The 23,642-nt window shown below is 40.6% G+C and overlaps 1 protein-coding gene across 1 annotated transcript in view; it reads left to right on the top strand.

Annotated features, from left to right (window-relative positions):
* The window catches only part of LRMDA (leucine rich melanocyte differentiation associated), a 1,143,906-nt gene that overhangs the window by 587,027 nt on the left and 533,237 nt on the right, over window positions 1-23,642 (top strand). The window contains exon 3 of the mRNA XM_063133299.1: window positions 14,271-14,402. Within this exon, the coding sequence (XP_062989369.1) occupies window positions 14,271-14,402 (132 nt within the window). The remainder of the gene's footprint in view (window positions 1-14,270; window positions 14,403-23,642) is intronic.

Here is a 23,642-nt window from a genome sequence, read left to right as displayed (position 1 = left end):
CCAATGACATGTGAGAATATTAACCTCCTACCTTGAAGAGCTGTGAATCTTGAGAGGCAGTCTATAATTCACCCAGCTCTCCTGAGCCTTAGCTCTCTATCTTTCTGTCTTTTTCCTTTCCTTGCGTTCTCAAACACACACATCCATGAGGAGGATCCGAGCTTTGTGATCAACGTTCCTTTTAATTTCCTTCAATAGAGGGAGCTTTTCCTGCTTTTCCTAATAATGCGTTCATTTCCTTTCATGGTCACATACACAATTTGTGATGAACACTAGAATGGGAAAGAAAGGATCCCACATGCTACCGGACCAATTCTATTTGTTAAAAGATGTTTGTGTGTAGTGGAAGCATCTGAATGACACAGGCAGTGTTCATTTATCATCTTGCTTGATGACAGATGGAGAAATATCCCAAGAAATTTTGAGGGAAGCATATGAGAGTTGTGATGAATGTAGGAATGAACAAATCTGTCAGTTTTGCTTTCTCCCACATATTTTTTTTTAAACAAACAAACAAACAACTGAAGTCCCTTCCTTCCTTGTTTATAAAGAAACTTGTGAATTTTTGGTAAATTCTTATCAAAACTGAACTGAGCTGAAATTCTTACCCATCTGCACTGGCCAAATTCAGTAGGTATAGCTATTCCCAGTATGGAGAAGACCATATTGTATCTGCCTGCCATGTAGCTGTTCAACATGAGGGGTAGGAGGAATACACAAGGGTTCAACCCCAGACTTTTTAAGAGCAAAGCACTCAAAGCCCTGGATGGACAAGACCATCAGTTTTGCTTTCTCCAACCTGTGTGTGTGTGTGTGTGTCCATGTGTCCAGCTCCACCAGTGTACATCATGGCGCATCTTAGAGCTTCATAGGCAAAACTAGACAGGTCTACTGTTCCCAAAGTGTTTATAATCAAAAGTAGATTGTGGGACAAACAACCAAGATAGTTGGAGGAGAGCTGAATTAGGGACGGATGAATATGGGCAAATGCACATAGTTAAATGTCTGTTACATTTGGGAATAAAGATTAAGGGCCACATCTAAATGTTGGGTATTTAGGTGGGATTTGAAGGAGGCATGAGTGAAACGGCAGGAAGTTATGGAAAGAGGGGACCGTCAGACACTAAAGTGGAGCTAGGGGAAAGCTCATATAGTGCTAAAAACACAAAAGGGGATGATGGCCAGCAGGAAGGAAAGAACCAAGAAAAGCTAATTGATTGTGGTTGAAGGAGTCAAAGGTTAGAGGCAGTGTAGAATTGAACGAACCATATCTTCAGTTGCAAATGTCTAATAATCTCTACTACAATATTGCTCAGATCTTCATAAGGCTTGTTAAGGAAAATGTCAATTTTAAGTACTTCAAGGGAGATGATGTAAGTGTATTATTTTATATTAGAAGAAGAAATTAAAATTCTGCCCCCTGCATATTGAGTGGTAGGGGTGAGGCAGCATTATGGGCCATGACAAGGAGGGATGCAGAAGAGGGCCAATGACTTGCTACACCTTCCTCTTGTGGATTGGGTCAATGGGAGAAGTACTCCAGCAGTTTCTACATGGGCCAGGATCCCACCTCCCCACCCGAAGGCTGCACTGCCCACCTGCTTTTGGTGGCAATGCAGGATTAGCAGGGAGGTATGAATGATAAACTCAGTTCAGTTAATTTTTGACCAGCGTTTACTCAGTTTGCACCTCCTGGAACCAAACACAGACCTGATTACAATGTGAGGTTGAGGTCCAAGCTTCCAATGTGATTCAAGGAACAAAAAAGTATGTTCGAATAAATGTAGACATTTGAAAATGTGGAAGAAAACAACAACGTACTTTTGAAAAATGCATGCAAACACGCTATAATCAATGGTAGAAAAATGTGTACATTTCAAAGGTGTGTACATTCAGAAAATATGCACATTTGGGAGTTTAGGTGGCAGATTAAAACTCTGCTATTTCAGGGGGCATTTGGAGATGATCGATTGTCCCTATGACCTGCTTAGCTTTGGTGTCCTTATAATTGCTGCTGCTGCTGTTTTAAATGATGCAATTAGTTATGTTTTCAATTGTATAGTTTTATATGGTTGTTAAGGCCTTGTGTGTTCTGATGGTTGGAAGGGCAGATATATAAATTATCCTGGCATCATGGGAACTTCCACTGCTGCAGTACTACTCCTTCTTGCATTATCAAGGTAATTCAAGAAGCCACGGCCACATGAGAGGGATTCACATGTTCCTCCCTGTGCCAGCAGCAAACCTAAGCATAGTGGATTAATGCAGGTGCACGTAGGAGGTGCATGGCTCCTACCGCATTGCTTCTCATGTTACCTCTGGCAGCATAAGACAGAGAGCTACTTTAGTAGCTCTCACATGACTGAGAGATTGTTGGTACCAGTCCAGTGATGCTTTGAGTACCATATACAAGAAGCCAGAGTGAGCCTCACCCAGAAGATCTTTGGCAGATTCTACCCAGAGCCATGAAAACCAAATGCTGCTTTAAAAGAGGGAATAGTAAAATACCTTGCTACTTCGAAGTAACTAAGATCCACCCCACCCCACCCTAACACACTGGACACCACCCAACTTAGGAGATTTTTTAATGAAACTTTGGGGCATTTCAGCTTGAAACCCGAGGACAGCAGCAGGGAGCATCCTTTCCTTGAATAATTTCCATATCACTCAAGAATGTGGATTGCTCTCCAAAGGCATACCTGGGCCAAGGGGTAACATGAGCCTTAACTACAATATGTTTTACTATAATAAGGTTGACTTCAAGTTGTGAAGTCTTCTATGAACAATGATAGTAATTCAAATGCAACTTCTTCATGACATTTCCCCCCTCCCCTTTCCCTATCATGCCTGAGTCCTTCTGTTATTTGCTTGCACCTCTGGTAGCTGGTCACAAAGGCTGGTTTTCTGCTGGCCCCTCTCCACTTCATCTTTTTTATTAAGTTTATTAAAACTAGTCAGATTATACTTTTCTTATGGTAGAGCCTCTGCTTGGTCCATTCATTATAGTTTCTTATCTTGGCAGGCAATCTCAATTGAAAGGCAGCTAGTCCATTATGCACATATGAAGCCCATCACTCCTCCAGCGATAGCCAATTCATCAAACATTTATCTTTTGCCCTCAGAGCAGTGCGTCAATTTGCTTGTCACTCCCCAGCCTTGGTTGTTGTGGAAGATGGGAGAAAAATTACTTTCTCTCTTCCTGTCCCCCCATCCTCCAGCACTTTCTCCCTATACTGGTAGTTGTGGTATATACTGTCTTGCTCTCTTTCTTCTGCTAGTTCTTTTTTTTTCTTAAGGGAGGGGACTGTTTGTACCATAATACTGAGATTCTATCTCAGAATTGTTAAAAGTATAGGCACCACTATGTTGTTAACACTGGAAACAATGCCCTTGGTTTAAATATAAGTGAAGCGTCATGTAGACCTACTATCTGCCCAGAGGGATATTAGGCCCTGCCTTTGATTCTGATGTCCACACTGCCTTCTTCTCATGGCTTATTCTGAAGAATAATTATAATATATTACTCACATTTCTATCCTTCCCCTTCCTCCAGGAAGATCTGGGTGGCATACATGGCTCACTCCCTTTAATCCTCACAACAAGCTTTGAGGTAGCTTAGGCTAAAAAATGTGTGACTAGCCTAAGTACACTTAACAAGCTTTGTGGCTAAGTAGGAATTTGAATACAGATTGCCCCAATCTAAATTCAACACTCTTATCATTGTAAAAACATAAAAGCCAGGGTCCACAAATTATGTCTGGGATTTTATTATTTTTGCTAGCCACCAGGAATATAGTAAAAGTGCCTCCGAAACCATGCAGAGTGTCTTTCCCTTTCCACCCAGCAAGTTTTATTTATTTATTTATTTATTTATTACATTTTATACTACCCAATAGCCAAAGCTCTCTGGGCGGTTCATAAAAAAAAGGAGCAATCCATCCCTCTCACAGAATTAAGGAGATGGGCTAATGGAACAGGTGGCATTGTTCCCCATAAACCTGAGTCCCTTCAGGTCTCTTTTTGAGAATTAAACTTTACCCCAGCACATCAAGCATCTCTTTTCAAACCAGAGTTAAAAAGACCAAGAGACAGGCATTCCATCTCTTCTAAAGGAATCCGCTCCGGATTTTTCTTCCTTCTGTGCAGCAGCTCCCTTTCATACCCAATCTTTATCATGATCAGCCTCCACAGAATAAAATGAAAGGACCTGGTCTTTTTTTTCTTCTTTCTGGTATGGATGGAAAGGCTAAGTGTGAGAGACAAGTCCGTTGCAAGTAGAGCTCAGGAATGGAGTAAAACTGCAAAGGTAGAAACAGAAGGAATGAAGCAGGCAAGTAAAAGCAGATTTGAAATGGACTTCTCCCATCCAGTCAATCAATTTACAAAGCAAACCATTTTGTGTTCTTTGAACATCTACCTGCAATTGGAGCTTGTTGACTGGGAGATATTTGTAAGGAATTGATTCTCCTTCCAAATACCCCCCAATGTGGGGTAGGGGCTGGGACTGCAAGGTTTCAGAAGGAGGGAAGCAAGAGAGACTGTGGGGTGGGGAATGGATTTGTACACGGTGGACTTGGAGAATCCATTTCACCATTATGCCCAATAACCATTGAAAGACCTGACCTTCATGAATTTATCCAACCCCCCTTTAACGGATATTGTATGTTTGTGTTTGTATTTTATGCTTTTTATGGTTTAAAGTTTTGTATATTTGTTTTTAATGTTCACTGTTTTTAACTTTTGTAAACCGCTCAGAGAGCTTCAGCTATGGGGCAGTATATAAATATTCTTATTATTCTTATTATTCTTATTCTTATTCTTATTATTATTATTATTGCCCACTAAGGTCCCCTTCATATGTTATATAAGTTGAAAGGGGGCAGTGGGCCTTCTGGGCACCACACACAATGTCATGTGGTCCCCCCCCCCCCGGATATCCACATTTTAAGCAACCAGAATACCAGCTCCCATTGAAGTTTACGCACATGGAGATTTAAATGAATAGCTTCCCCTTTTCAAATGCCCATGCTGTTTGTGCTGAGGTCAGAGATGGGGGAGCTACACAGTGACAGAGCTGGGGCTAGCTGGTAATTCATGCTTATATATCATGTGCAAAGCTGATTCTTGCATCACAACCAGACTGTGGACCTGCTACTTAAGGGGGAATGCAATCACATTCAGAATAGGTGTCCGAACGTCCTCAAAGTTTATATTCCTAAATGGAAGCTAAAAACTAAAGCATTAAGATGTTTCATGCACTGCAGCTGAATGCTAGACTGAAACGTTCTACTCTGTTTGGAATTTCTGTTATAGGCATTTTCTGATTACCTTGTTGGCAAAGCATCTAATTAAAGGCATAATTAGGAGTTCATTTAAAAACAACTTGCTAAACCAAAACAACTGCATATTTCAAATCTAATAAGTTGCAAAGTTTATTTGCACAATCTTCGAGAGATACCTAGCAGATCAGGTTTAGCAGTGTTGTCTTAGGGACAAACTAGACATGGTGGAACAGCCACCTTTTCTTACTCATCTGTTTCCCCATTCACATACAACAGACCAGGGGTTATTTGAGGATTATTTAACCCTCAGCCCCTGCCGTCTGGATTTGGATGACATGACAAACCATGGTAAAAGACCTGCTGGGAGTTGACTATTCAAAATGGCTTCCAGAAGGTGCCTCAACCCATCATGGCTTAAATAAACAGTGGTGAGCTGCGGTGATCATACGAATCTGGTCATTGTGTTTCAAGGGAGCTCTTGTTTTTGCAGCAAAAGGAGAGTATGGATGAACAGAGTTGAACCGTTTACCATCTCCCCACAATCTATCAATCCAGGCACTTTTCTCCCAAGTTAACTTTGATCCTGGAAATGAGCCAGGCTGTGGGGGAAAACATATCAACCTCCCCTCACCTATGTGTGACTTTCGTTGTTAAAATTAGTACCCCATCTTCTCTGTTATATGTTAATGGGGCAGACACATGAACAAACTAACTAACATCACATCTAGTTTAGGAATGAGTGCTTCGGCTGTGGGGCGGTATATAAATGTAATAAATAAAATAAATAAATAAAATTTCATTTGGTTCTTTAAAAAAAAGGGTGGGGGAGAACTTGCCACAATTTCTCCATAAACAGCACAGAAAAATGTGAGATTATAAAAAGTCAAATATAGGAGGAACTGAAACTGACAGACTCACCCATCCAGGCAGAGTGCTTAAGTGCTGAGCTTTCGAAAGTCTGGGTTTGAATCCCTGGGTATTCAGTCATTTTCGTGAACCGTCCAGAGAGTTTTGGCTATGGAGCGCTATAGAAATATAATCAATGTATGAATGAATCATGTTTGTGGTGCTGAATTGGGGTTGCCACCTCTTTTTCTGACAGGCGCCTCATCTTTAACCAGCTATATGTCAGTCCGGTACAACATGGTCCTTTACATGTTAGGATAGTTGTACTTATTAAATTTGGCTAATGCAGATGGGTGAGATTTTCACTGGTTTTGTTTTTAAGAAGAACTTACCAAAATGTGCAAATTTGTTTAGAAACTGAATGGAAAGAACCGAGAGTTTTAAAAATGGAATGTGGGAAAAAGCAAAACAGACAAATTCAATCATCCTTAATCTACTTTCGCCCTTAGTTAACTTGCAATGGTCCACAAAGCTGGCTCAGGTTGCTGACCAGCTGGGCAGGGCTGTGTTTTGCTTGGATCTAGTAAACAGTTCACTTTAACTCTTGCCTGGTTTACAGCGTTTACAACGTTTATAGTGTTTAAAGTAACAATAAATATGAAACTGAAAACAATAAATATGAAGTCAGGAGAACAACTTTCAAAGCAAAAGGGAGGATGCTCAACCTTACACTTCAATAACCAGAGTTCTCTGGACAATATACACATGCATTAAATCCATAAAATGCAAAACACTAATTATTGATTAAAAAACAGCACATAATAAAACCAACAGCAATGGTCAAGTGGTAATATCAGCAACAATATAACAACAATGTGGTAATACCAGCAGCAAAATAAAGCTAAAAAAAGCACTAAAAAGTTCTTAAGCTGCCCGGGAGAATAAAAAGGTTTTAACCTGGTGCTGAAAAAAAAACATAATATCTGTGCCAGACGAGGCTCTGGGGACAGCATTCCACAGGTGAGGTACCAGCACTATGAAGGCCTTCTCTCTTGTTGCCACCTGCCTTACCTTGTTGGTGGGGGCACCCGAAATAGGCCCCAGATAAAGTATATTTGTGAGGATACACGCCTTCAAGCAACTTGGCCCCATCCAGAAGAGGATGAGAGATGAACCATCTGCAAACCTTTACCACCCTCAGCGCCACAGAACAGCTGTGATAATGGGTTCTAAGTTGTGTTCAGTAGGATTCATTGTGTGTTTTCTCCACCTGCATTCTAGCCATCATCTCACTTGTTTCATTGCCCTCAGCTCTGATGTATACCAAGGAGTTGTATGGGCTGTGCCAAAGAGGGTGCAATTGTGTTGACATCTCTGTATTCCATGGAGTGACCAGGGCATCAAACAGAGCGCTAGCTATACCAACAGGAGGCGGGAAACCCCAGAGCCCCCCAGAGATTCCATGCCTCTAGGGGCAGACCATTTTAATAGCTGATGAAGACATAGGCAGGTTGACCACCAAATCCATCTTTCACCAATTTGGATTCCTTCTAGCATATTTCATGGAGGGCATAAGAGAGTTCAGACTAAACGAATTAGTCACTGGTGGGTGTTGCAGTCTCCATCTTGAGACTGAGTTCAGTGGGGCAGCTAGGTAGTTATTGCCCCTGGACTTAATGGACTTATGGGATCCCTCTTCAGATAGCCATGTGTATTACTTAGGTTGTGAATCACACACCTAATATTTATCTTCTCCTCACCCATTTGCCATTTGCCAATCCTGATTAAAAAGAAATTCTCTGAGCATGTGCAGTTTCACATTTTCAACTCATATCTTAGCACCATCATGATTACAGGAATATAATAGAGCTCACTTCTGCTACTAAACACATTTATTAGGGGTATAAGCAACATTTTAAAATAATATATTTTATACAAAAATAATAGAATGAGAATCTGTAACCATGTATATGTCTGGATGGCCACTCCTGACGCTAAATTATTTTTTAAAATTAGAAGAAAAAGATGCTGCGGTGAGAACAAATCAATTTCAAAAAATGTCCCAGTTCTCATTTAATATAGTTAACAGTGAGAGGAGGGGAGGATGTCATTTCGAATGTGTCAGATATCTTCTATTAAACATGTTCTATTTAATATACTCTTGTATTGATTGGAGTTGAATGACAAGGAGGTCTGCATGAATTGCTTAGTTTGTGCTTTTTCTTTGTTGAAACAACACTGTTGGTGCGCTTTCTTTTCTTTCTTTTTCAATTCATAGTCCAAAATTATCAGTAGGCAAGAGCTGATTTTTTTAATTTTTTTTTATTGTAACCAAATCTATTTCTATTTTTTATATATATACCAGGTCAGATGGACCGGCATACAGAATAGCATGGAGATGGCACTTACCCTGTGTATATAAATAAAATCTTTTCCCTCCAAATTATGAACAAATTAGAGGATGCAGATAAGCTGGGGGGAAAACACTACTTATTACTTGAAGGGCTTAAATAGGGGAAATATTTCTAGAGACCTTTGTGTTCCAAAGGCTTTATTGTACTGTCTTGGGTACTGAGCTTCTAAGTCGGAGGGAGGGGAGGGAGGGAGATTGAGAGAGAGTCAGTTTGCCTGCTCAGCACACTGTTTTTGTAAGCTAATGAGGGCAAAGCGTGAGCCATAGGCAATGATGCTGTGATATTAGCTGTGACAGGGAGCTTGATCATAATTATCTTAACGAGGATAGGGTTAATTATAGTGGAAACTTAAAGTTCTTTCTCTTGGAATCAGACAGAGCTGAATGCGTTGTGATGTTTTGTCATTTTGATGTGACTTTGGAAATTGCATTGGAAATCTCTTGGCAACGTTTGCTCTTCTCCAGGGGTGGGAGTAGGAGGCCGGCAATGAGGTAACCGAGATGGTACCTGTGGGTGAGATAATGGGCAGCTTTCATGTCATTAGAGCAGGGAGAGATCAACCTGCAGTGCACTTGAGTGAAGCTTATTAGCCTTCTAGAGCAACTAGGGAGGACGGCTACCTGCCACTACCCCTTAAGCCCTGGGTGGTGTTCATGGTATTGAGCCTGTGCCGTGTTGCTTTTAATTCGCTAAGACAGATAGAAGGTTCTTTGCTACAAACTAAGAGAGCTTACAGGCTTTCCTTGCTGCAGAGTTTTAATAAAAGAAATATTCCAAGCGCAGAAACGGCCTATTCCTCATATCCAATAAAACGGTGATTCTAATCCCGTCAACTTGAATAGCACTTCTCAGCTGAAGCTCTTCAAGTGCTCTTCAGGCACAGCTAGCTTTACAGTCTCATGGCGTAAGGTTGTTGGGAAACTGAGGCATGTGGAAACTGCTTGAATTGACAGGGCTCGTTCAAGACAGATCTGGCAAAAAGAAATGGAAATTTCAGATCTCGGAGAAACATCTAGCCAATACTCCTTCATTCCTCCAGTTCTGCACCCATACATTGGGGATGAGAACTGAGGCCAAGGATGGCAGAGAGTGTAATGAAAATGGTTCTTGTATTGGGGCCATGCTACACTTTACATGCAAAAGCAGGTAGCAATAGCCTGCCAGAGCTTTTAAGATTTTTGCTTGAACAGCCACTTTGGGACAGGGCAATTGGGGACAGAGAAGCATTAGGGGGTGGGGGTGGAATGGGGCAAGTCAGGGCGAGGTGGGATGGACCAAGGATGCAACACTAGTTATTCTCACTTGCAGCCTCTCCATCACTGGCCACGAGCTCTGAAAATTTAACTGATAAATGAAACTACTCCTGGTGGTGACATGAAAATAGGAATTAACAAACAAACCCAGCCAGAAGAAAAGGTCTGGTGAATTCAAAAGTTTGTCAACCACTCTGTGCCATTCTTCTTCTTCTTCTTCTTCTTCTTCTTCTTCTTCTTCTTCTTCTTCTTCTTCTTCTTCTTCTTCTTCTTCTTCTTCTTCTTCAACGGTGGGGAGCATAATAAAGGTATGATCTTTGTAAACTTTGGCTGTTGGGCAGTATAGAAATGTAATAAATGAAATGAAATGATGCTACTCTCCATTTATAGCACGACTGCTTTTAAAACAAAGAAACAAACCCCTTATGAGAATGACTGCTAACATTACATGGCAAAAATGATCAAACCCCAGCCAGGTGTGAAGGAGGATTGTGCACACAGCTCTCTCTGCTCCTGCCTAAAGCTTAGGCAGGCATTGTGCCCTGGCCTCCATTTCAAAAAGAAAGGGGCTACGTCAATAGGGAACTCTCTCCCCCTTTGTCCCACTTCATGGCATGTCATTTTGTTTTATGCCTCCCCTACAGCAGTTTTGGATGTGTGCTTTATTCTTCTTGCCAGTTGCCAAGCATTTGCAGATTCTCATGATAAGGGTATTATATTTGCATAACACAACTCATGAACAATGTGTATTTCGAGGCTGACACAGACCAGAGCCTAAGCAATGCATACTCACAAAAGGCCTATTAGCGTCCCACAAGGCTCTGTGGTGCTGACAGGGTGGCGGCCTTTCTGAACTCCTTTTGGCAAGTGGAAAGACTTCTTTTTTTTAAAATAGCAATAAACTGAAAATTGGACATAATCCACTACTAACTATTTATATAGAGAATTTAAATGGGTATTGCCAGTTAGGCTTTATTATAAACCAAAAGTAACAGTCATAACCATATGATAAGTTTACTGCTCCTTCCCCTAGAATCTAGGGCCTAAATGGCTTACAGAAGAACAGGAGATTAAAACTGTATAGCACATGTAGCTGAAACTCTGGTCTGTTTGATCATGGCCAGCAAGAGTAAAATACTAAAATACTAAAGTGACTAAATGGAAAGGAGGACAGCGCTCCTGTATCTTTAAATAGTTGTATAGAAAAGAGAATTTCAGTTGGTGTCATTTGTATGCATGCAGCACCTGGTGAAATTCCCTATTAGAATGATAGAATCATAGAATAGTAGAGTTGGAAGGGGCCTACAAGGGGCCTACAATTGGTTCCATTGGTGTCCTGCTCTAACAGTCATGAAGTTTTTCCTGATGTCCAGCCGGAATCTGGCTTCCTGTAACTTGTGCCCGTTATTCCGTGTCCTGAACTCTGGGAAGATTGAGAAGAGATCCTGGCCCTCCTCTGTGTGACAACCTTTCAAGTATTTGAAGAGTGCTATCATGTCTCCCCTCAATCTTCTCTTCTCCAGGCTAAACATGCCCAGTTCTTCATCACAACGGTAAAAGATACAGGAGCCCTGTCCTCCTTTTCATATGGTCACCCTAACCTTCCTGGATCCTAGAAACACAGAACTTAACAAAACCCTTGAAATATTAAAAACACAAGTGGTAGCTTTGTAACCATGTGGTCTTTCATTAAGGAAAGAGTTTAGTGAACAGTCCCTTTTAAAACTGTACAGCCAAATGTTCAAATGTAAAAAGGAAGTTTAATTGGGAAAAGAGGGGAGTGGGCAAAGAGAAGGCAACAATCTCAGACAATACACAGAGATTCAAATAAAATCAATAAATTCAACCTACTTGAATAGAGTCTTGGGTTCCAGAGCACATGCAGAGTTTGCTGCAGAGAAGATGGTCTGAGCATATTGATCTCCAGTTAAATGCTATATGGAAAGGTTTAGGAAGGTTAAATTAACCTTTTTTATGGGGATCTCCGTTCAGTAAAAGTTGGGCCCTTAAGCATTGATGGTTGTTCTGTCCAATAATGCTATAGCTTCCATTTCTGATGTCAGTGGTCTAGCCAGGAACACTGGGGTGGGGGACCCTACTGGGTTAACCCAATTTCTTAATTGCTGTAAACATACATCTCATAAGCCCAACCTGGTTGGAACCAGTCAACCTGTGTGTGTGTTTTAAAAAAAGGATTAAGGTTTTGATTACATGTTTGAGAATAAAAATAAGTGAGATAAGCCTATTTTTGTTTTTAGATTGTTGCTTGTTTTCATGCTCTTTATGGTTTTAATTTTTGTGAACTGCCCAGAGAGCTTTGGTGGTATAAAAATGTAATAAATAAATAAATAAATAAATAAATAAATAATTCAGGTTGCCTGGCAGGGTGCCAACTGACCAGAAGCTCTAGGAGACACTGTTGAGACCTATCAGAAATAGGGGTTTGTCACAGGTACTCTGTACCTTGACTGGGAGGTGGGATTTGCTGTTCCATCTCAGGTAACAAAATGTCTTGGATGAGCAATCTGACCATTGGCTCATGGCAATGCTAATTCTTTAGTGTCATTTCCAAATTCTGTGACACCCCACCATCCTAATTCTATATTACCAAATGTGCGTGGCACAGGGTTTAGTCCAACTTACCTTGCATTTGAGATGATCCTTAGAGTGTTGGCATTCGATGTTCCATGTTGAAATTTCAACACGCGGGGAGGAAATAACAGGAGTTCATTTTTTAGAGGGTTTTTGTAAGGATTGTGGAGAAAGTTATGAATTTCCGCAAAACTATAATATAGAAATCTCACCATGAAAGGAGGCACTGCATTTAGGGCTACAGTCACTGTCTTGAGGCAAGTTCATATGACCTTGTTTTATGTACCTTAAACTCCCCATCAGAAAAATTACAAAGATTTAATAATCTTTGTAATTCATTCAAACCCATACTTCACTCCACTGTGATTTGGAACCCTCAGAGTTAAGGCACGACGAAGCACAGAGTTCTGCTGGTTATTTATAGCTCACTCAGTGGTGTCCTTAAACCTGAAGCTTGAAGGTCACTTGTTTGATTTCCCACAGAAGAGTTTTCACCTCCATCTTCTTACTAAGGGGCTCTAGGTTTTGCAGATGACAGTGTTGGAGTAAGTTTCGTCTGACCCATCAACACTTCCTCCTTTACATTTTGTATGAGATGGATAAATACTCATTTGCTCTTCCCAAAGCAGGCCTGTTATGCACCCCTGATGAAGCATTTCTTATGCAGACCTTGATGAAGGGTGTTAAAGATGGAGGGAATAATTCCCTTTAGTATAAATGTCATTGGACAATGAATAAATAGTGTAGGCTTTCATCTCTCTTATTCATCACATTTTATAAAACAGCGAGGCAGGAGATAAAGTGATGAGCCTTCCTACTGGTAGGCATACTACCTCAGCTGTCAAGTCATGCAACCTCAGCATATCTCTAGGTGTTTGGTAGGTGAATGAGCTGTGAATGTGTGTCTGTGTGTATGCCCCATATACCATGCCGCTCTTACTTGATTAATGTGAAGCTTCCCACATGCAGTGCTGTAAGAACTTGCAAAGCTATGAAATTAAGAGTTAACATTGAAACAACAGCCCCTGCAAAGTGACAAAGCCAGCCTTTTAATTCTTCTCTACTAGCTTTCTTAATTGGCTGCCAAATTCCTACAAACGTCTATGTGTTTGCAACCCAAGAGCTGTGCTTCCATGCCGAAAAGATCTTGCTTGTTGCTTTTAAATCTGGCTTGAGGTTTTTTTTCTTTTTCTTTTCAAGGGTGGGGGTGAGAGGGAAGTCATTTATAAAATAAATCTTTGATGTTTCTGGGTCTGGAGTAATTCTGCATTTCTCTCTAACAGTTGTATCTTTTGTGCTTTTAAAAAACAAACAAACAGAGAGAATTCACTGGTTAATAAAATAAAATAAAACAAAACACAAAAAGGAGATGGAGAAACTTCCTATCGTATTTTCCCTACAGTTTTATATATAGGGCAGCTGCTGAGAACAATTCTTGAAGTTGTATTTATTATTGTTAGTGGGGTATGATATTTCATGGCAGAAATGATGGATGACAACTTAAATTTGTGTCCAGGGAATGAAGGTGAACTGTGACAGAGTTATTTATCTTGGGAATGGAGGTTAGGGTCAGGCGAGGCTGGGTGCCTGAAGGCACAAGACATTGACAAATTCATCCTGCAGGCCTCATATCTGAAGCCTTTTGTTTTGGATCCTGGCTACTCACTAAGTGACCCCCATCCTTCATTCTGCCAGCATGTGAGGGATGTGTTGCTGTACCGGCACTCCCGTTGCCACTAATTCTTGTCATTCAGTCTCCTGACAGGACTAAACCAAAACTCTTCCCGCTCCTTGAAAGGGAAGGTTAAAATATTTATTTCAGCTCATAATGGCCTCCCTGATTTACTGGAGTATCATTTTTCCTGTTGCCTTTGTCGTTGCAGGTCACTGGAAGGACTAGAGACATTTAGCGGCTTGGAAGAGCTCATCTTGGACAACAATCTCCTCGGGAATGACCTCCGGTTACCCAGGTTACCACACCTCCATACCCTGATGCTCAACAAGAACCAAATATCCTTCCAACGGAAGCGGGGGCGGGGGGGGGGCGGGAGAGGGAGATACCCTGGCAAATGTCAAATAATCCTTATCTGTCAGCCAAATTAAAGTATGTAAAATATCGTTCATATGCAGACAAAGCATTCACTCTTTTTCTCTTGTCAACCAGGATACTTCACACTAATTTATTACGGGTCATTCATAAACGAAATGCCTCACTATATCTTCCTGTTGCTCTGTTTTTTAGTGTGAGACCTAAGTTTATGGCTGTGAAGGAATCTTTGTTAATAGATTGAGAGGTGGAAATAGCAGCCGGTTGCGCTTAGTAACCCATAATGCTTGGGTTCTGTGGCAGGCTGACCTCTAGTGGAATAGTGTGTGCAGTGAAACAAGATAAAACGTTGGTTTTTATATGCCGAATGTCTCTTAAAGAAAAGACGTCTTGTTGGATTTGGCAATAGCAATCTCCCAACAGGAGCAGGCCGGACTAGGTTAAACTTTAGGCGAAATATGCTCCAAAATAATGTCCCAGCCAAATGGCCTTTACTCTTTTTCTGATCAGCAGAGATGTGCTGAATGTGGTAACATGGTTCTTATATCCTGTGCTGGATTCATTTAAAAATGTTCAATGTCTTTGTCACTGTTTCCTTATCACCCAGTTAGGAACAGTGGCCCTAGGCGGGGAACAACACTAAATAAAATATAATACACAAAATTAGTTATAAGAGCATATAAAACCAATACAATATTAAAATAACAATCACAATATCTTAAAAGTCTTAGGTTTAAAATTCATTTGGGTAGGCCTGCCGGAAGAGACTAGTCTTTACAGCTGTCTTAAGCTCAGAGAGAGCATTAAGCTGACGAATCTCCTCAGGCAGGCCATTCCTCAGTCTGGGGGCGGCAGAAGAAAAGGTCCTGTGGGTAACAGTTGCCAGCCTAGTTTTGGCTGACTGGAGTAAACCCTTCCCAAAGGACCTGGGTGTGTGGGGTGGATTGTATTACTAGAAATGCTGGTAGCAAGAGACAGACTAACCATGTCTGCAATATTTTATTCTGTGACTAGGATGGGGCTGAGCTGAAAGTATCTATTCAATTTATCTTCATTTTCATTGTTGTCAAAATAACTTTTTGCTAAGTTTTATCCAAATCTGGAATGCAAAGCACTATACAGGAAGCCCAGAACATGGGGCAAGGGTGGAGCTGTTACCGGCTCTCTTCCAAGTCAAGCCTACAGTTCTAATCAAGTAACCAGCTATGATTGATCCTCAATCAATGGGGTTGAATATTTTAAAGAATGGGCCTGACAAACTTTCATTGGCTTTGTACTGGTAAACCCTGGCTGACAAATTCTTACATCAAGTAAGAGTGTCCTTGGGCAAGTCAAAGTCTAATTTTTATTTATTTATTTATTTATTTACTTATTTACAAGATTTATATATGTATTGCTTTATATCTAACTCGATTCCCAACTGGTGAGTAAGAAAAAAAAAATACAGCATCTACAGTATTGAAATATTTTAAATCCAATTTTATCAGTAAAACTGTGGCTGGTTCGATTAGGGAAGGCTTGCTTGAATTAAAATGTGTTCAACAGGCACTGAAAACAAAACAGTGTTGGTGTCTGCTTGATATCAACAGGCAGTGAGTTCCACAGGAAAGAAGCTAATACTCTGAAGGCTCTGCTCTGAGGGAACTCCAAAGGGACTGGAGGTCCATATGGAACCTCCAGGAGCACCACAACTGATATCCTCCGTGATCTAAATCACAATATGGTTCCTATAAATTAAGCCAGTATTTTGACACACGCCTTCCAACAGTACAGACTTGCCAACTTAATCATAATATTAATTTCTGTGTCTTGTACATCACCTTGGAAGGATTCCCTTAAAGGCAGTTTAAAAATAATCTATAATAATCTGGCTGGCTATCAGCACCATAACTCAGGAAATCTAGGCCTCAGCTAGACCTACCGGTCTAGCGCGATGGAGGGTGAAGATCTCACGATATTTTTATTCTGAGCTCTCCCCCTCTGTTTACACGTGACGTGCGACGACCTCAGAGGGAGAGGACGTTGTGCCTGCCATTTTGTTTTGTTTTTTTAAAGAGGAAGGAGCGCATGAGTGCTCGTATGCAAAAGGTAAGTGTTTTGTAATTTTAAAAAAATTTCCTGAGGAGCTCTGCGCCCTGGGCGTGGGTCCCAGCTCCTCGTGAGTAACTGCAAGGAGCCGGGACAAACCATGATGCCCGCCCACATCCCGAGACGGTGGAAAAAGTGGGCCTAAAGTGGAAGGCCATATCCCAGGGCAAGGGAGGGATCATCCCTCCCTGATCCCGGGATCCCCTGTGCATCATGTGAATGCACAAGGACGATCCCGAGGATTGCCCCAGGATAAAGCCCCATCTAGCTATGGCCCTAGACACCTGAAACTTGGCATGCATACTAAGGAGACACTAGGGATGTGCACCACATTGTTTTTAAATTGTATTAATACATTTTAATTTATATAAATGTGTTTGTTTGAAGTAACATCTTCAGTCCCTAGGGGCAGGCTCCCCTAACCAGTGCACACCTTTGCAATCAATCCAGTTTGATACCATGAAGGGACAGAGTTATACACCTGCCCCCTCCATCCTGCTGTAGTACAGTCCCATATTGGACCTGACTAGACAGACCCCTCGCTCAGGGATGCACCATGGCAGATGCCATGTGTAGGCGTGGCTTCACTCAGAGAGGGCAGGCCCAGTGTGTTCACCTCTGCCAGCTGCATACATTTGCTTGAAGCCTTTATTCTCACCCATGCATATCCTAATCCGTTTGCCAGTTTAAAATAAAATAAAAATCACCAAACCTCAGGGATGCACCATCTTGTAAACTGTATAGATTTACTGTGTAGTGTAAAGTATTGTTATCCCTATATTACAGATGGTAAAATGAAGCAGCGAAATAGCACGTTCATGGCTAAGGCAAGATTTGAACTGGTGATTCCCTGGCTCACACTTTATACACATTTCCTCCAGTAGAGAAAACATGAGTATTTTTAAGATAGGCCCCTTTTTCCCCAGAAGCATGATGGGACTCACCTTGCTTCCTATGTGATTGGCAGCAAGTGCTTACAGAAGGTGCGGCCTGCAACCACCTATGATGGTACAAGGGATTCTGGGATGCATACACAGATAACTAGGTTAACAAGCAAGAAACCCATACCCTGCTTCTGGCATGGAGAGTTCCCTATGCAAGCTGAGTTGTGGATTAGGTTGCTCTTGGGATATGTTATTGACTGTAGAATTTGGGAATACAAAATAAAAGTGTAATGCTAACACTACAGGAGTGTGAGATTCAAAGGTAAAAAGTCAAATATCCTCAAAATTGTATTTTATGGCTCCTTGAAGACCCATGCTAAGACTATAGAATACACCTGAATGTTGGAGTCCTGCCTTTAATGTGTGTTTAGTAAGGCTCTACTAGACGTGGGGGGTGTATAGGGCAAGGAGGAGAAACATGGCCTCAGGTGTTTCTTGGTCTTCCAGTTTCTGTTACCACTATAATTGCATCTTCTTATGCTGGGGCACTTCCCAGCTGCTTGTGTCACCCCTTCCCAAGTTTCCTTAACAGGTCCAGGCTCAGCACTTAAAAATGAAACCCCAGGAATACACACGCAGTGGGGCCAGTCCGCATGTCATGATAAGCCATGGTGGGTTGATTAATCCCCACCCTGTCCCTTTCTTGAGTTGAAAAGCACCTGCCATAGATAAGCCATTCTTGTGTGTGGTGGAAAGGAAAGGAAAGGAAACTTCCTGACTGTTAGAGCAGTGCGACGGTGGAATCAGTTACCTAGGGAGGTTGTGGGCTCTCCCACACTAGAGGCCTTCAAGAGGCAGCTGGACAAGCATCTGTCGGGGATGCTTTAGGGTGGATTCCTGCATTGAGCAGGGGGTTGGACTAGATGGCCTTGTAGATCCCTTCCAACTCTGCTATTCTATGATTCTATGATTCTAGGAACCTCTTGTGCAAAGCAAAGTAATCGTGCTCTCGTGCAAAGTAATCTCATTACTGACTCCTAGAGGGACGCCTGCTTTCGCTGATGTTTTCTTGGCAGACTTTGTAGCGGGGTGGTTTGCCGTTGCTTTCCCCAGTCGCAGTTACCTTTCCCCCAGCTAGCCGGGTACTCATTTTACCAACCTCGGAAGGATGGAAGGCTGAGTCGACCTGAACCGGCTGCCTGAGAACCAGCTTCCACTGCGATTGAACTCAGGCCGTGGCAAGAGTTTATTTATTTATTTATTTATTTATTTAATTACATTTATATACCGCCCCACAGCCGAAGCTCTCTGGGCGGTTTACAACATTTAAAAATAGTAAACATTAAAAGTATACAATTTAAAACACACACACACACATAAAAAACAGTATAAAAACAACAGTATCCATTTAAAAACAACAATTGTGGGGTCCATTAAAAACAAACTTAACGTTGTTAAATGCTGTTAAAATGCTGTTAAAAATGCCTGGGAGAAGAGAAAAGTCTTGACCTGGCGCCGAAAAGATAACAATGTTGGCGCCAGGCGAGCCTCATCGGGGAGATCATTCCACAGTCGGGGGGCCACCACCGAAAAGGCCCTCTCCCTTGTTGCCATCCTCCGAGCTTCCCTCGGAGCAGGCACTCGGAGGAGGACCTTAGATGTTGAGCGCAGCGTACGGGTAGGTTCATGTCGGGAGAGGCGTTCCATCAGGTATTGTGGTCCCAAGCCAGTTTCGGCTACAGTAACTGCCGCTTACCATTCTGCGCCACACGCGGTTCCTTATGTGTGGTAAGACACAAAAAGTCTGTGGTTTTAACCTTCAGAAGGATGGGGGGGCTTACCTTACTTTTTAGGATGACTTGCTTGAGCTTTTTATTTATTTTCGTTCTTTAACATGCAGGGGGGAAAGCCACATTCCTCTTCCTAGTAAAGCTATACATGTAAATCTGATTGATGTACCTCTAGGTAAATGCATGCAGCCCCAATTCAGGAGGTTTTTTTTAAAGCTCCCCCCTTTTTGTTTTCATGCTGAAATCCTCCCCCACCCTACACACACATGGGTGGAGGATAAAAAAGGAAAAAGAATTGAGCCCCCTTTTTTTTCTTTTTTAACCTCCTCCCCCACAGGGGGCAGAATTTTGGCATAAAAACAAAAAGGGGGAAAGTTTGACTGCCTCCCTTTTCAAAATCACTTTTATCTAGAGCTAAGTTTACCATGCATAGCTGTACTATCATGGCTCACAAAGGGATAAAGTGCTGAACTGTGGGGAGCGGTTGGGTTTTTTGGTGCTCTTGCCACGCATCTCTGGAGCCCTTTCAAACAAACTATGCAGAACCCATGCTGCCGGGTTCACCCATTATGACAAGCCCCTCTGAAAAAAAGCCACTCGGAGTAACAACCCATCGGTTCTCAGGATGGCTTGTGCATGGTTAACAAACCATACTTAAGCCATTGTGCCAGGTTCAGACAACCCAAAAAGCCACTCTGAAACAAGCAACAGTGACAACCCACTGTAGGTTGTGGTGTCGTGCAAACCATGTTCTCTTACATTATTTTGCTGTAGGATGTTTAATTTTACACCAGTGGTTTTCAAAATGTGTACTTCCAAAGTGCTTGCCAATAGATCCCAGCGGATTTGCCATGTAAATCCTGTGCTTTATGGAAGATTATTGGGCAAGGTCTTGATCACACAGTCAGTGCCCTAACAGAATGCTTGTCTGATCTACTTGGTTTTATCATTGCCAAATGAATTATTATTGGGCAAGATGGCATTAAAGGAAGGCGTGATGAGAAATATCTGATAATCTGAATCTTTTAAGCTATTTTTTTTACTTTACATTTTTGGGACATCTGCAGAGTTCTCCCTTTCTAAAAGGGACAGGACCATCTTTGTACACCTCCATAGTCTTCTAATATCAAGTCTATATGGGCTAGAAGTGACAGTCTCTGAGCCCTACCAAACTTTCAGTCTGTGAATCCTGTAGAAGGTCTTAAAGAATTGATTGATGGGGAAAATGAGAGGATATCCTTCCCACTTGCCTGCCTTTCAACTTTTCAGCCTAGTAGCAATCCTATAGTGGCTGTTCTGGGGAGCAATTCTTGGAGCCACTGTTATGGATGCTTCATTGAAGAACAGAGGTTTAGTATGGTGGGTGAATTAGGAGCAGTTGGGAGACTGCTGAAACAGTGCCTTGTTTACATGGCTGAGCTATGTGGATGTGGGCAGAGAGGTGACTACCTCAGGTGGCTGATTTTGGGTGTAATGGAAGGGCCACACATTGATGATGACGATGATAATTGTGCTTTTAGTGTCAGGGAGGGGGAGAAGTGCTTATGGATTTTCTACCTCAGGTCTCAAAATATCATGACTTGCTCTGCATACTGTGCATCTTGACTTGGGCAGCAAAATGTCTTGCACCATCCTATCCCCAGTTCTTGTAAGATTTATTTATTTATTTTTGCATTTATATCCGGCCTTTTTTTCCTCCAACAACCCAAAGCGGCATACATAATCCTCCTCCTCTACATTTTTTAAATTTTTTTTTTATTTTTCAATACTTAAACATACATCAATACAATTAAAAGAAAAACAACATAATACAATAATATTACATCACATTAATATCACATATCCTCGCTTAATCTTTTTAACATAATCAAACTTAACCTAAAAGTGCACCCCCCACCTCGGGACCTTATTTCTGTTTCCAAAATCTCATAGTTTCTTCTGCTGGTGGTTTCCCACTTCCCTTAGACAACACAAATATTAGGAACTGTTTCCAAATTCCCTCAAAATCATTCGTTTTTGCTATACCTCTTCTCACTTTAATATTACATGTCAATTTATCATTAATAGCAATCTCCCATACTTCTTTATACCACTCTTCAATACAATAATCAACTTGAATCTTCCAGTTCCTAGCTACAATCAACTTTGCTGCAGTCAGCAAATTCGTTATCAATTCCTTGATTTCTTTACTACATTTAAAATCTTCTTGTAGTGAGAGTAATGCAACTCTTGGTGTTTCTTCTATTTTCATTCCAACAATTCCTTCAATCTCAGAGAACACCATCTTCCACAACTTTTGCACATATTTACATTCCCACCACATATGTAAATATGTTCCTTTTTCACCACAGCCTCTCCAACAATTTGCTGAATGCTGATTATTTATCTTATTTAATCTAACCGGGGTTAGGTACCACCTCCATATAATTTTATAATAATTCTCCTTTATTCTCACTGACGTATTTCTCAACACTCTTTGTCTCCAGAGTCCTTCCCAACTCTGCTGTCCTATCTGTATCTTCAGATCTGTCTCCCAAACCGATTTCCCCACACTATCCATCGACCCTTTCTCAAGTAATATACTATATATTTGACTCATTAAACCTTTTGTCACTGTAATTTCTCCCTTATCAATTTCTTTTTTATCAATTAATTTCTCAAACTTCGACATCTCTCTACACTCTCCATTTTCCCTTACCCAATTTTTAGTCCATTGTTCCAATTGCCAATAATTTAACCAAGTTAATTTTCTATCTCTAAGAACCTCTTCCATCTCTTCTCTTGTATTCATCCCTCTTAACCATTCTCTTAATTTCATTTTATTTTTCTCTATTAAAACTTTGTTTAATCTATTCTTTAATTCTTCAGGGAAATTCTTTAACATTATTACCGGTGTTAAAGGGGAGCTGCTCAGAAGCAACTCCTTTTTATATTTGCTCCAAATTTCCCAATGGAACTTCAAGAGCGGATTACCTAAATTTTCAACCCATTTTTTACCTCCTTCCTTAAAGAATACATTATCCAGATTTAATTCTATATTGCTTATGGTTTTATCCTCCATCCAATCTAAATCTCCTACTCCTAAAATTGCTTCTACAATATGTCTTAACCTATTTGCTACATAGTATAAGTTGATGTTTGGGAGTCCCAATCCTCCCTTTTTTTGGCTTAAATACCATTTACTCTTATTTATCCTGGCTTTCTTTTCCATATTACAATAATTATTTATAATATTCTGCCAACTTTTTAACTCTAAATCTGAGATTTTTATTGGTAGCATCCTAAAAACAAAATTAATCTTTGGTAAAATCTTCATCTTTATTAATGCTATTCTTCCAAACCACGATCGGTTCAATCTTTTATATTTTTTCAATTTTACTAAAATCTCTTTTTTCAGACCACTTAAATTCTCTTTTTCTAAATTTTCTAAATTTTTAGTAATTTTAATTCCCAAATATCTAATCTGTTCTTTAATTCTCATTTCTGTTTCTTTTCCTTCCCATTCCTTCTCCTCCTTTTTAGTATAATTAAATAACATCAACTCTGATTTTGCCCAGTTTATTCTTAACCCAGTAATTTCTTCAAATTCTTTCAACTGCTGTTTAATTCTTTCCATCTTTCCTACTGGATTTTTGATAGTTAACAATGTATCATCCGCAAACATGTTCAGTTTTATTTTTTTAATTCCATCTATCCCTTCTATCTCCCCATCATCTCTTATTGCGTTTGCCAATAATTCCATCACCAATACAAACAGGACAGGTGAGAGTGGACATCCTTGTCTTGTCCCTCTAGCTAGTTGTATCTTATCTGTAACTCCATCATTTACTGCCACTACGGCTGTATTTTGGGAGTATAACTGTTCTATTATAGCTTTAAATTTATTTCCAAATCCTATTTTATTTAAAACCATCTTTAATGCTTGCCAACTCACACAATCAAAAGCCTTAAAACTATCCAGTGCTAAAATTCCCGCTTTAATCTTTAACTTTTTTATCCCCTGTATTGCATTTAAGACTCTTCCCACTAAATTATGCATTTGTCTACCTGCTATAAATCCACATTGGTCTTCCCCTATATATTTAGCTATGAATTTATTTAATCGTTTTGCCAAAATAGTTGAAATTTTTTTAGCATCTTGATTTATTAACGAGATTGGTCTATACGAATCAGGGAGAGTCAAATCCTTATCTGGTTTCGGAATTAAAATTATTAACGAATGCTCCCATGATTCCAGAGTCCTCTCTCCTTCCAATATGGTATTATATAATTTCAATAATTTTGGCACGAATAATGATTTAAAAACTTTATAATACTCTGATCCTAGACCGTCTACCCCAGGTGATATACCCACTTTCAACTTCTCTATAACCTCTTCTATTTCACTTTGAGATATAGTTTTTTCCATTAATTCTTTATGCTCTTTTTCCAATCCCTTCTTTATAT

The sequence above is a fragment of the Elgaria multicarinata genome, chromosome 8 (genome assembly GCF_023053635.1).
Source record: "Elgaria multicarinata webbii isolate HBS135686 ecotype San Diego chromosome 8, rElgMul1.1.pri, whole genome shotgun sequence".
NCBI classification, from domain to species: domain Eukaryota; kingdom Metazoa; phylum Chordata; class Lepidosauria; order Squamata; family Anguidae; genus Elgaria; species Elgaria multicarinata.
Note: the sequence above shows the minus strand (reverse complement) of the source record. Positions and strands in the feature narration are given on the sequence as shown.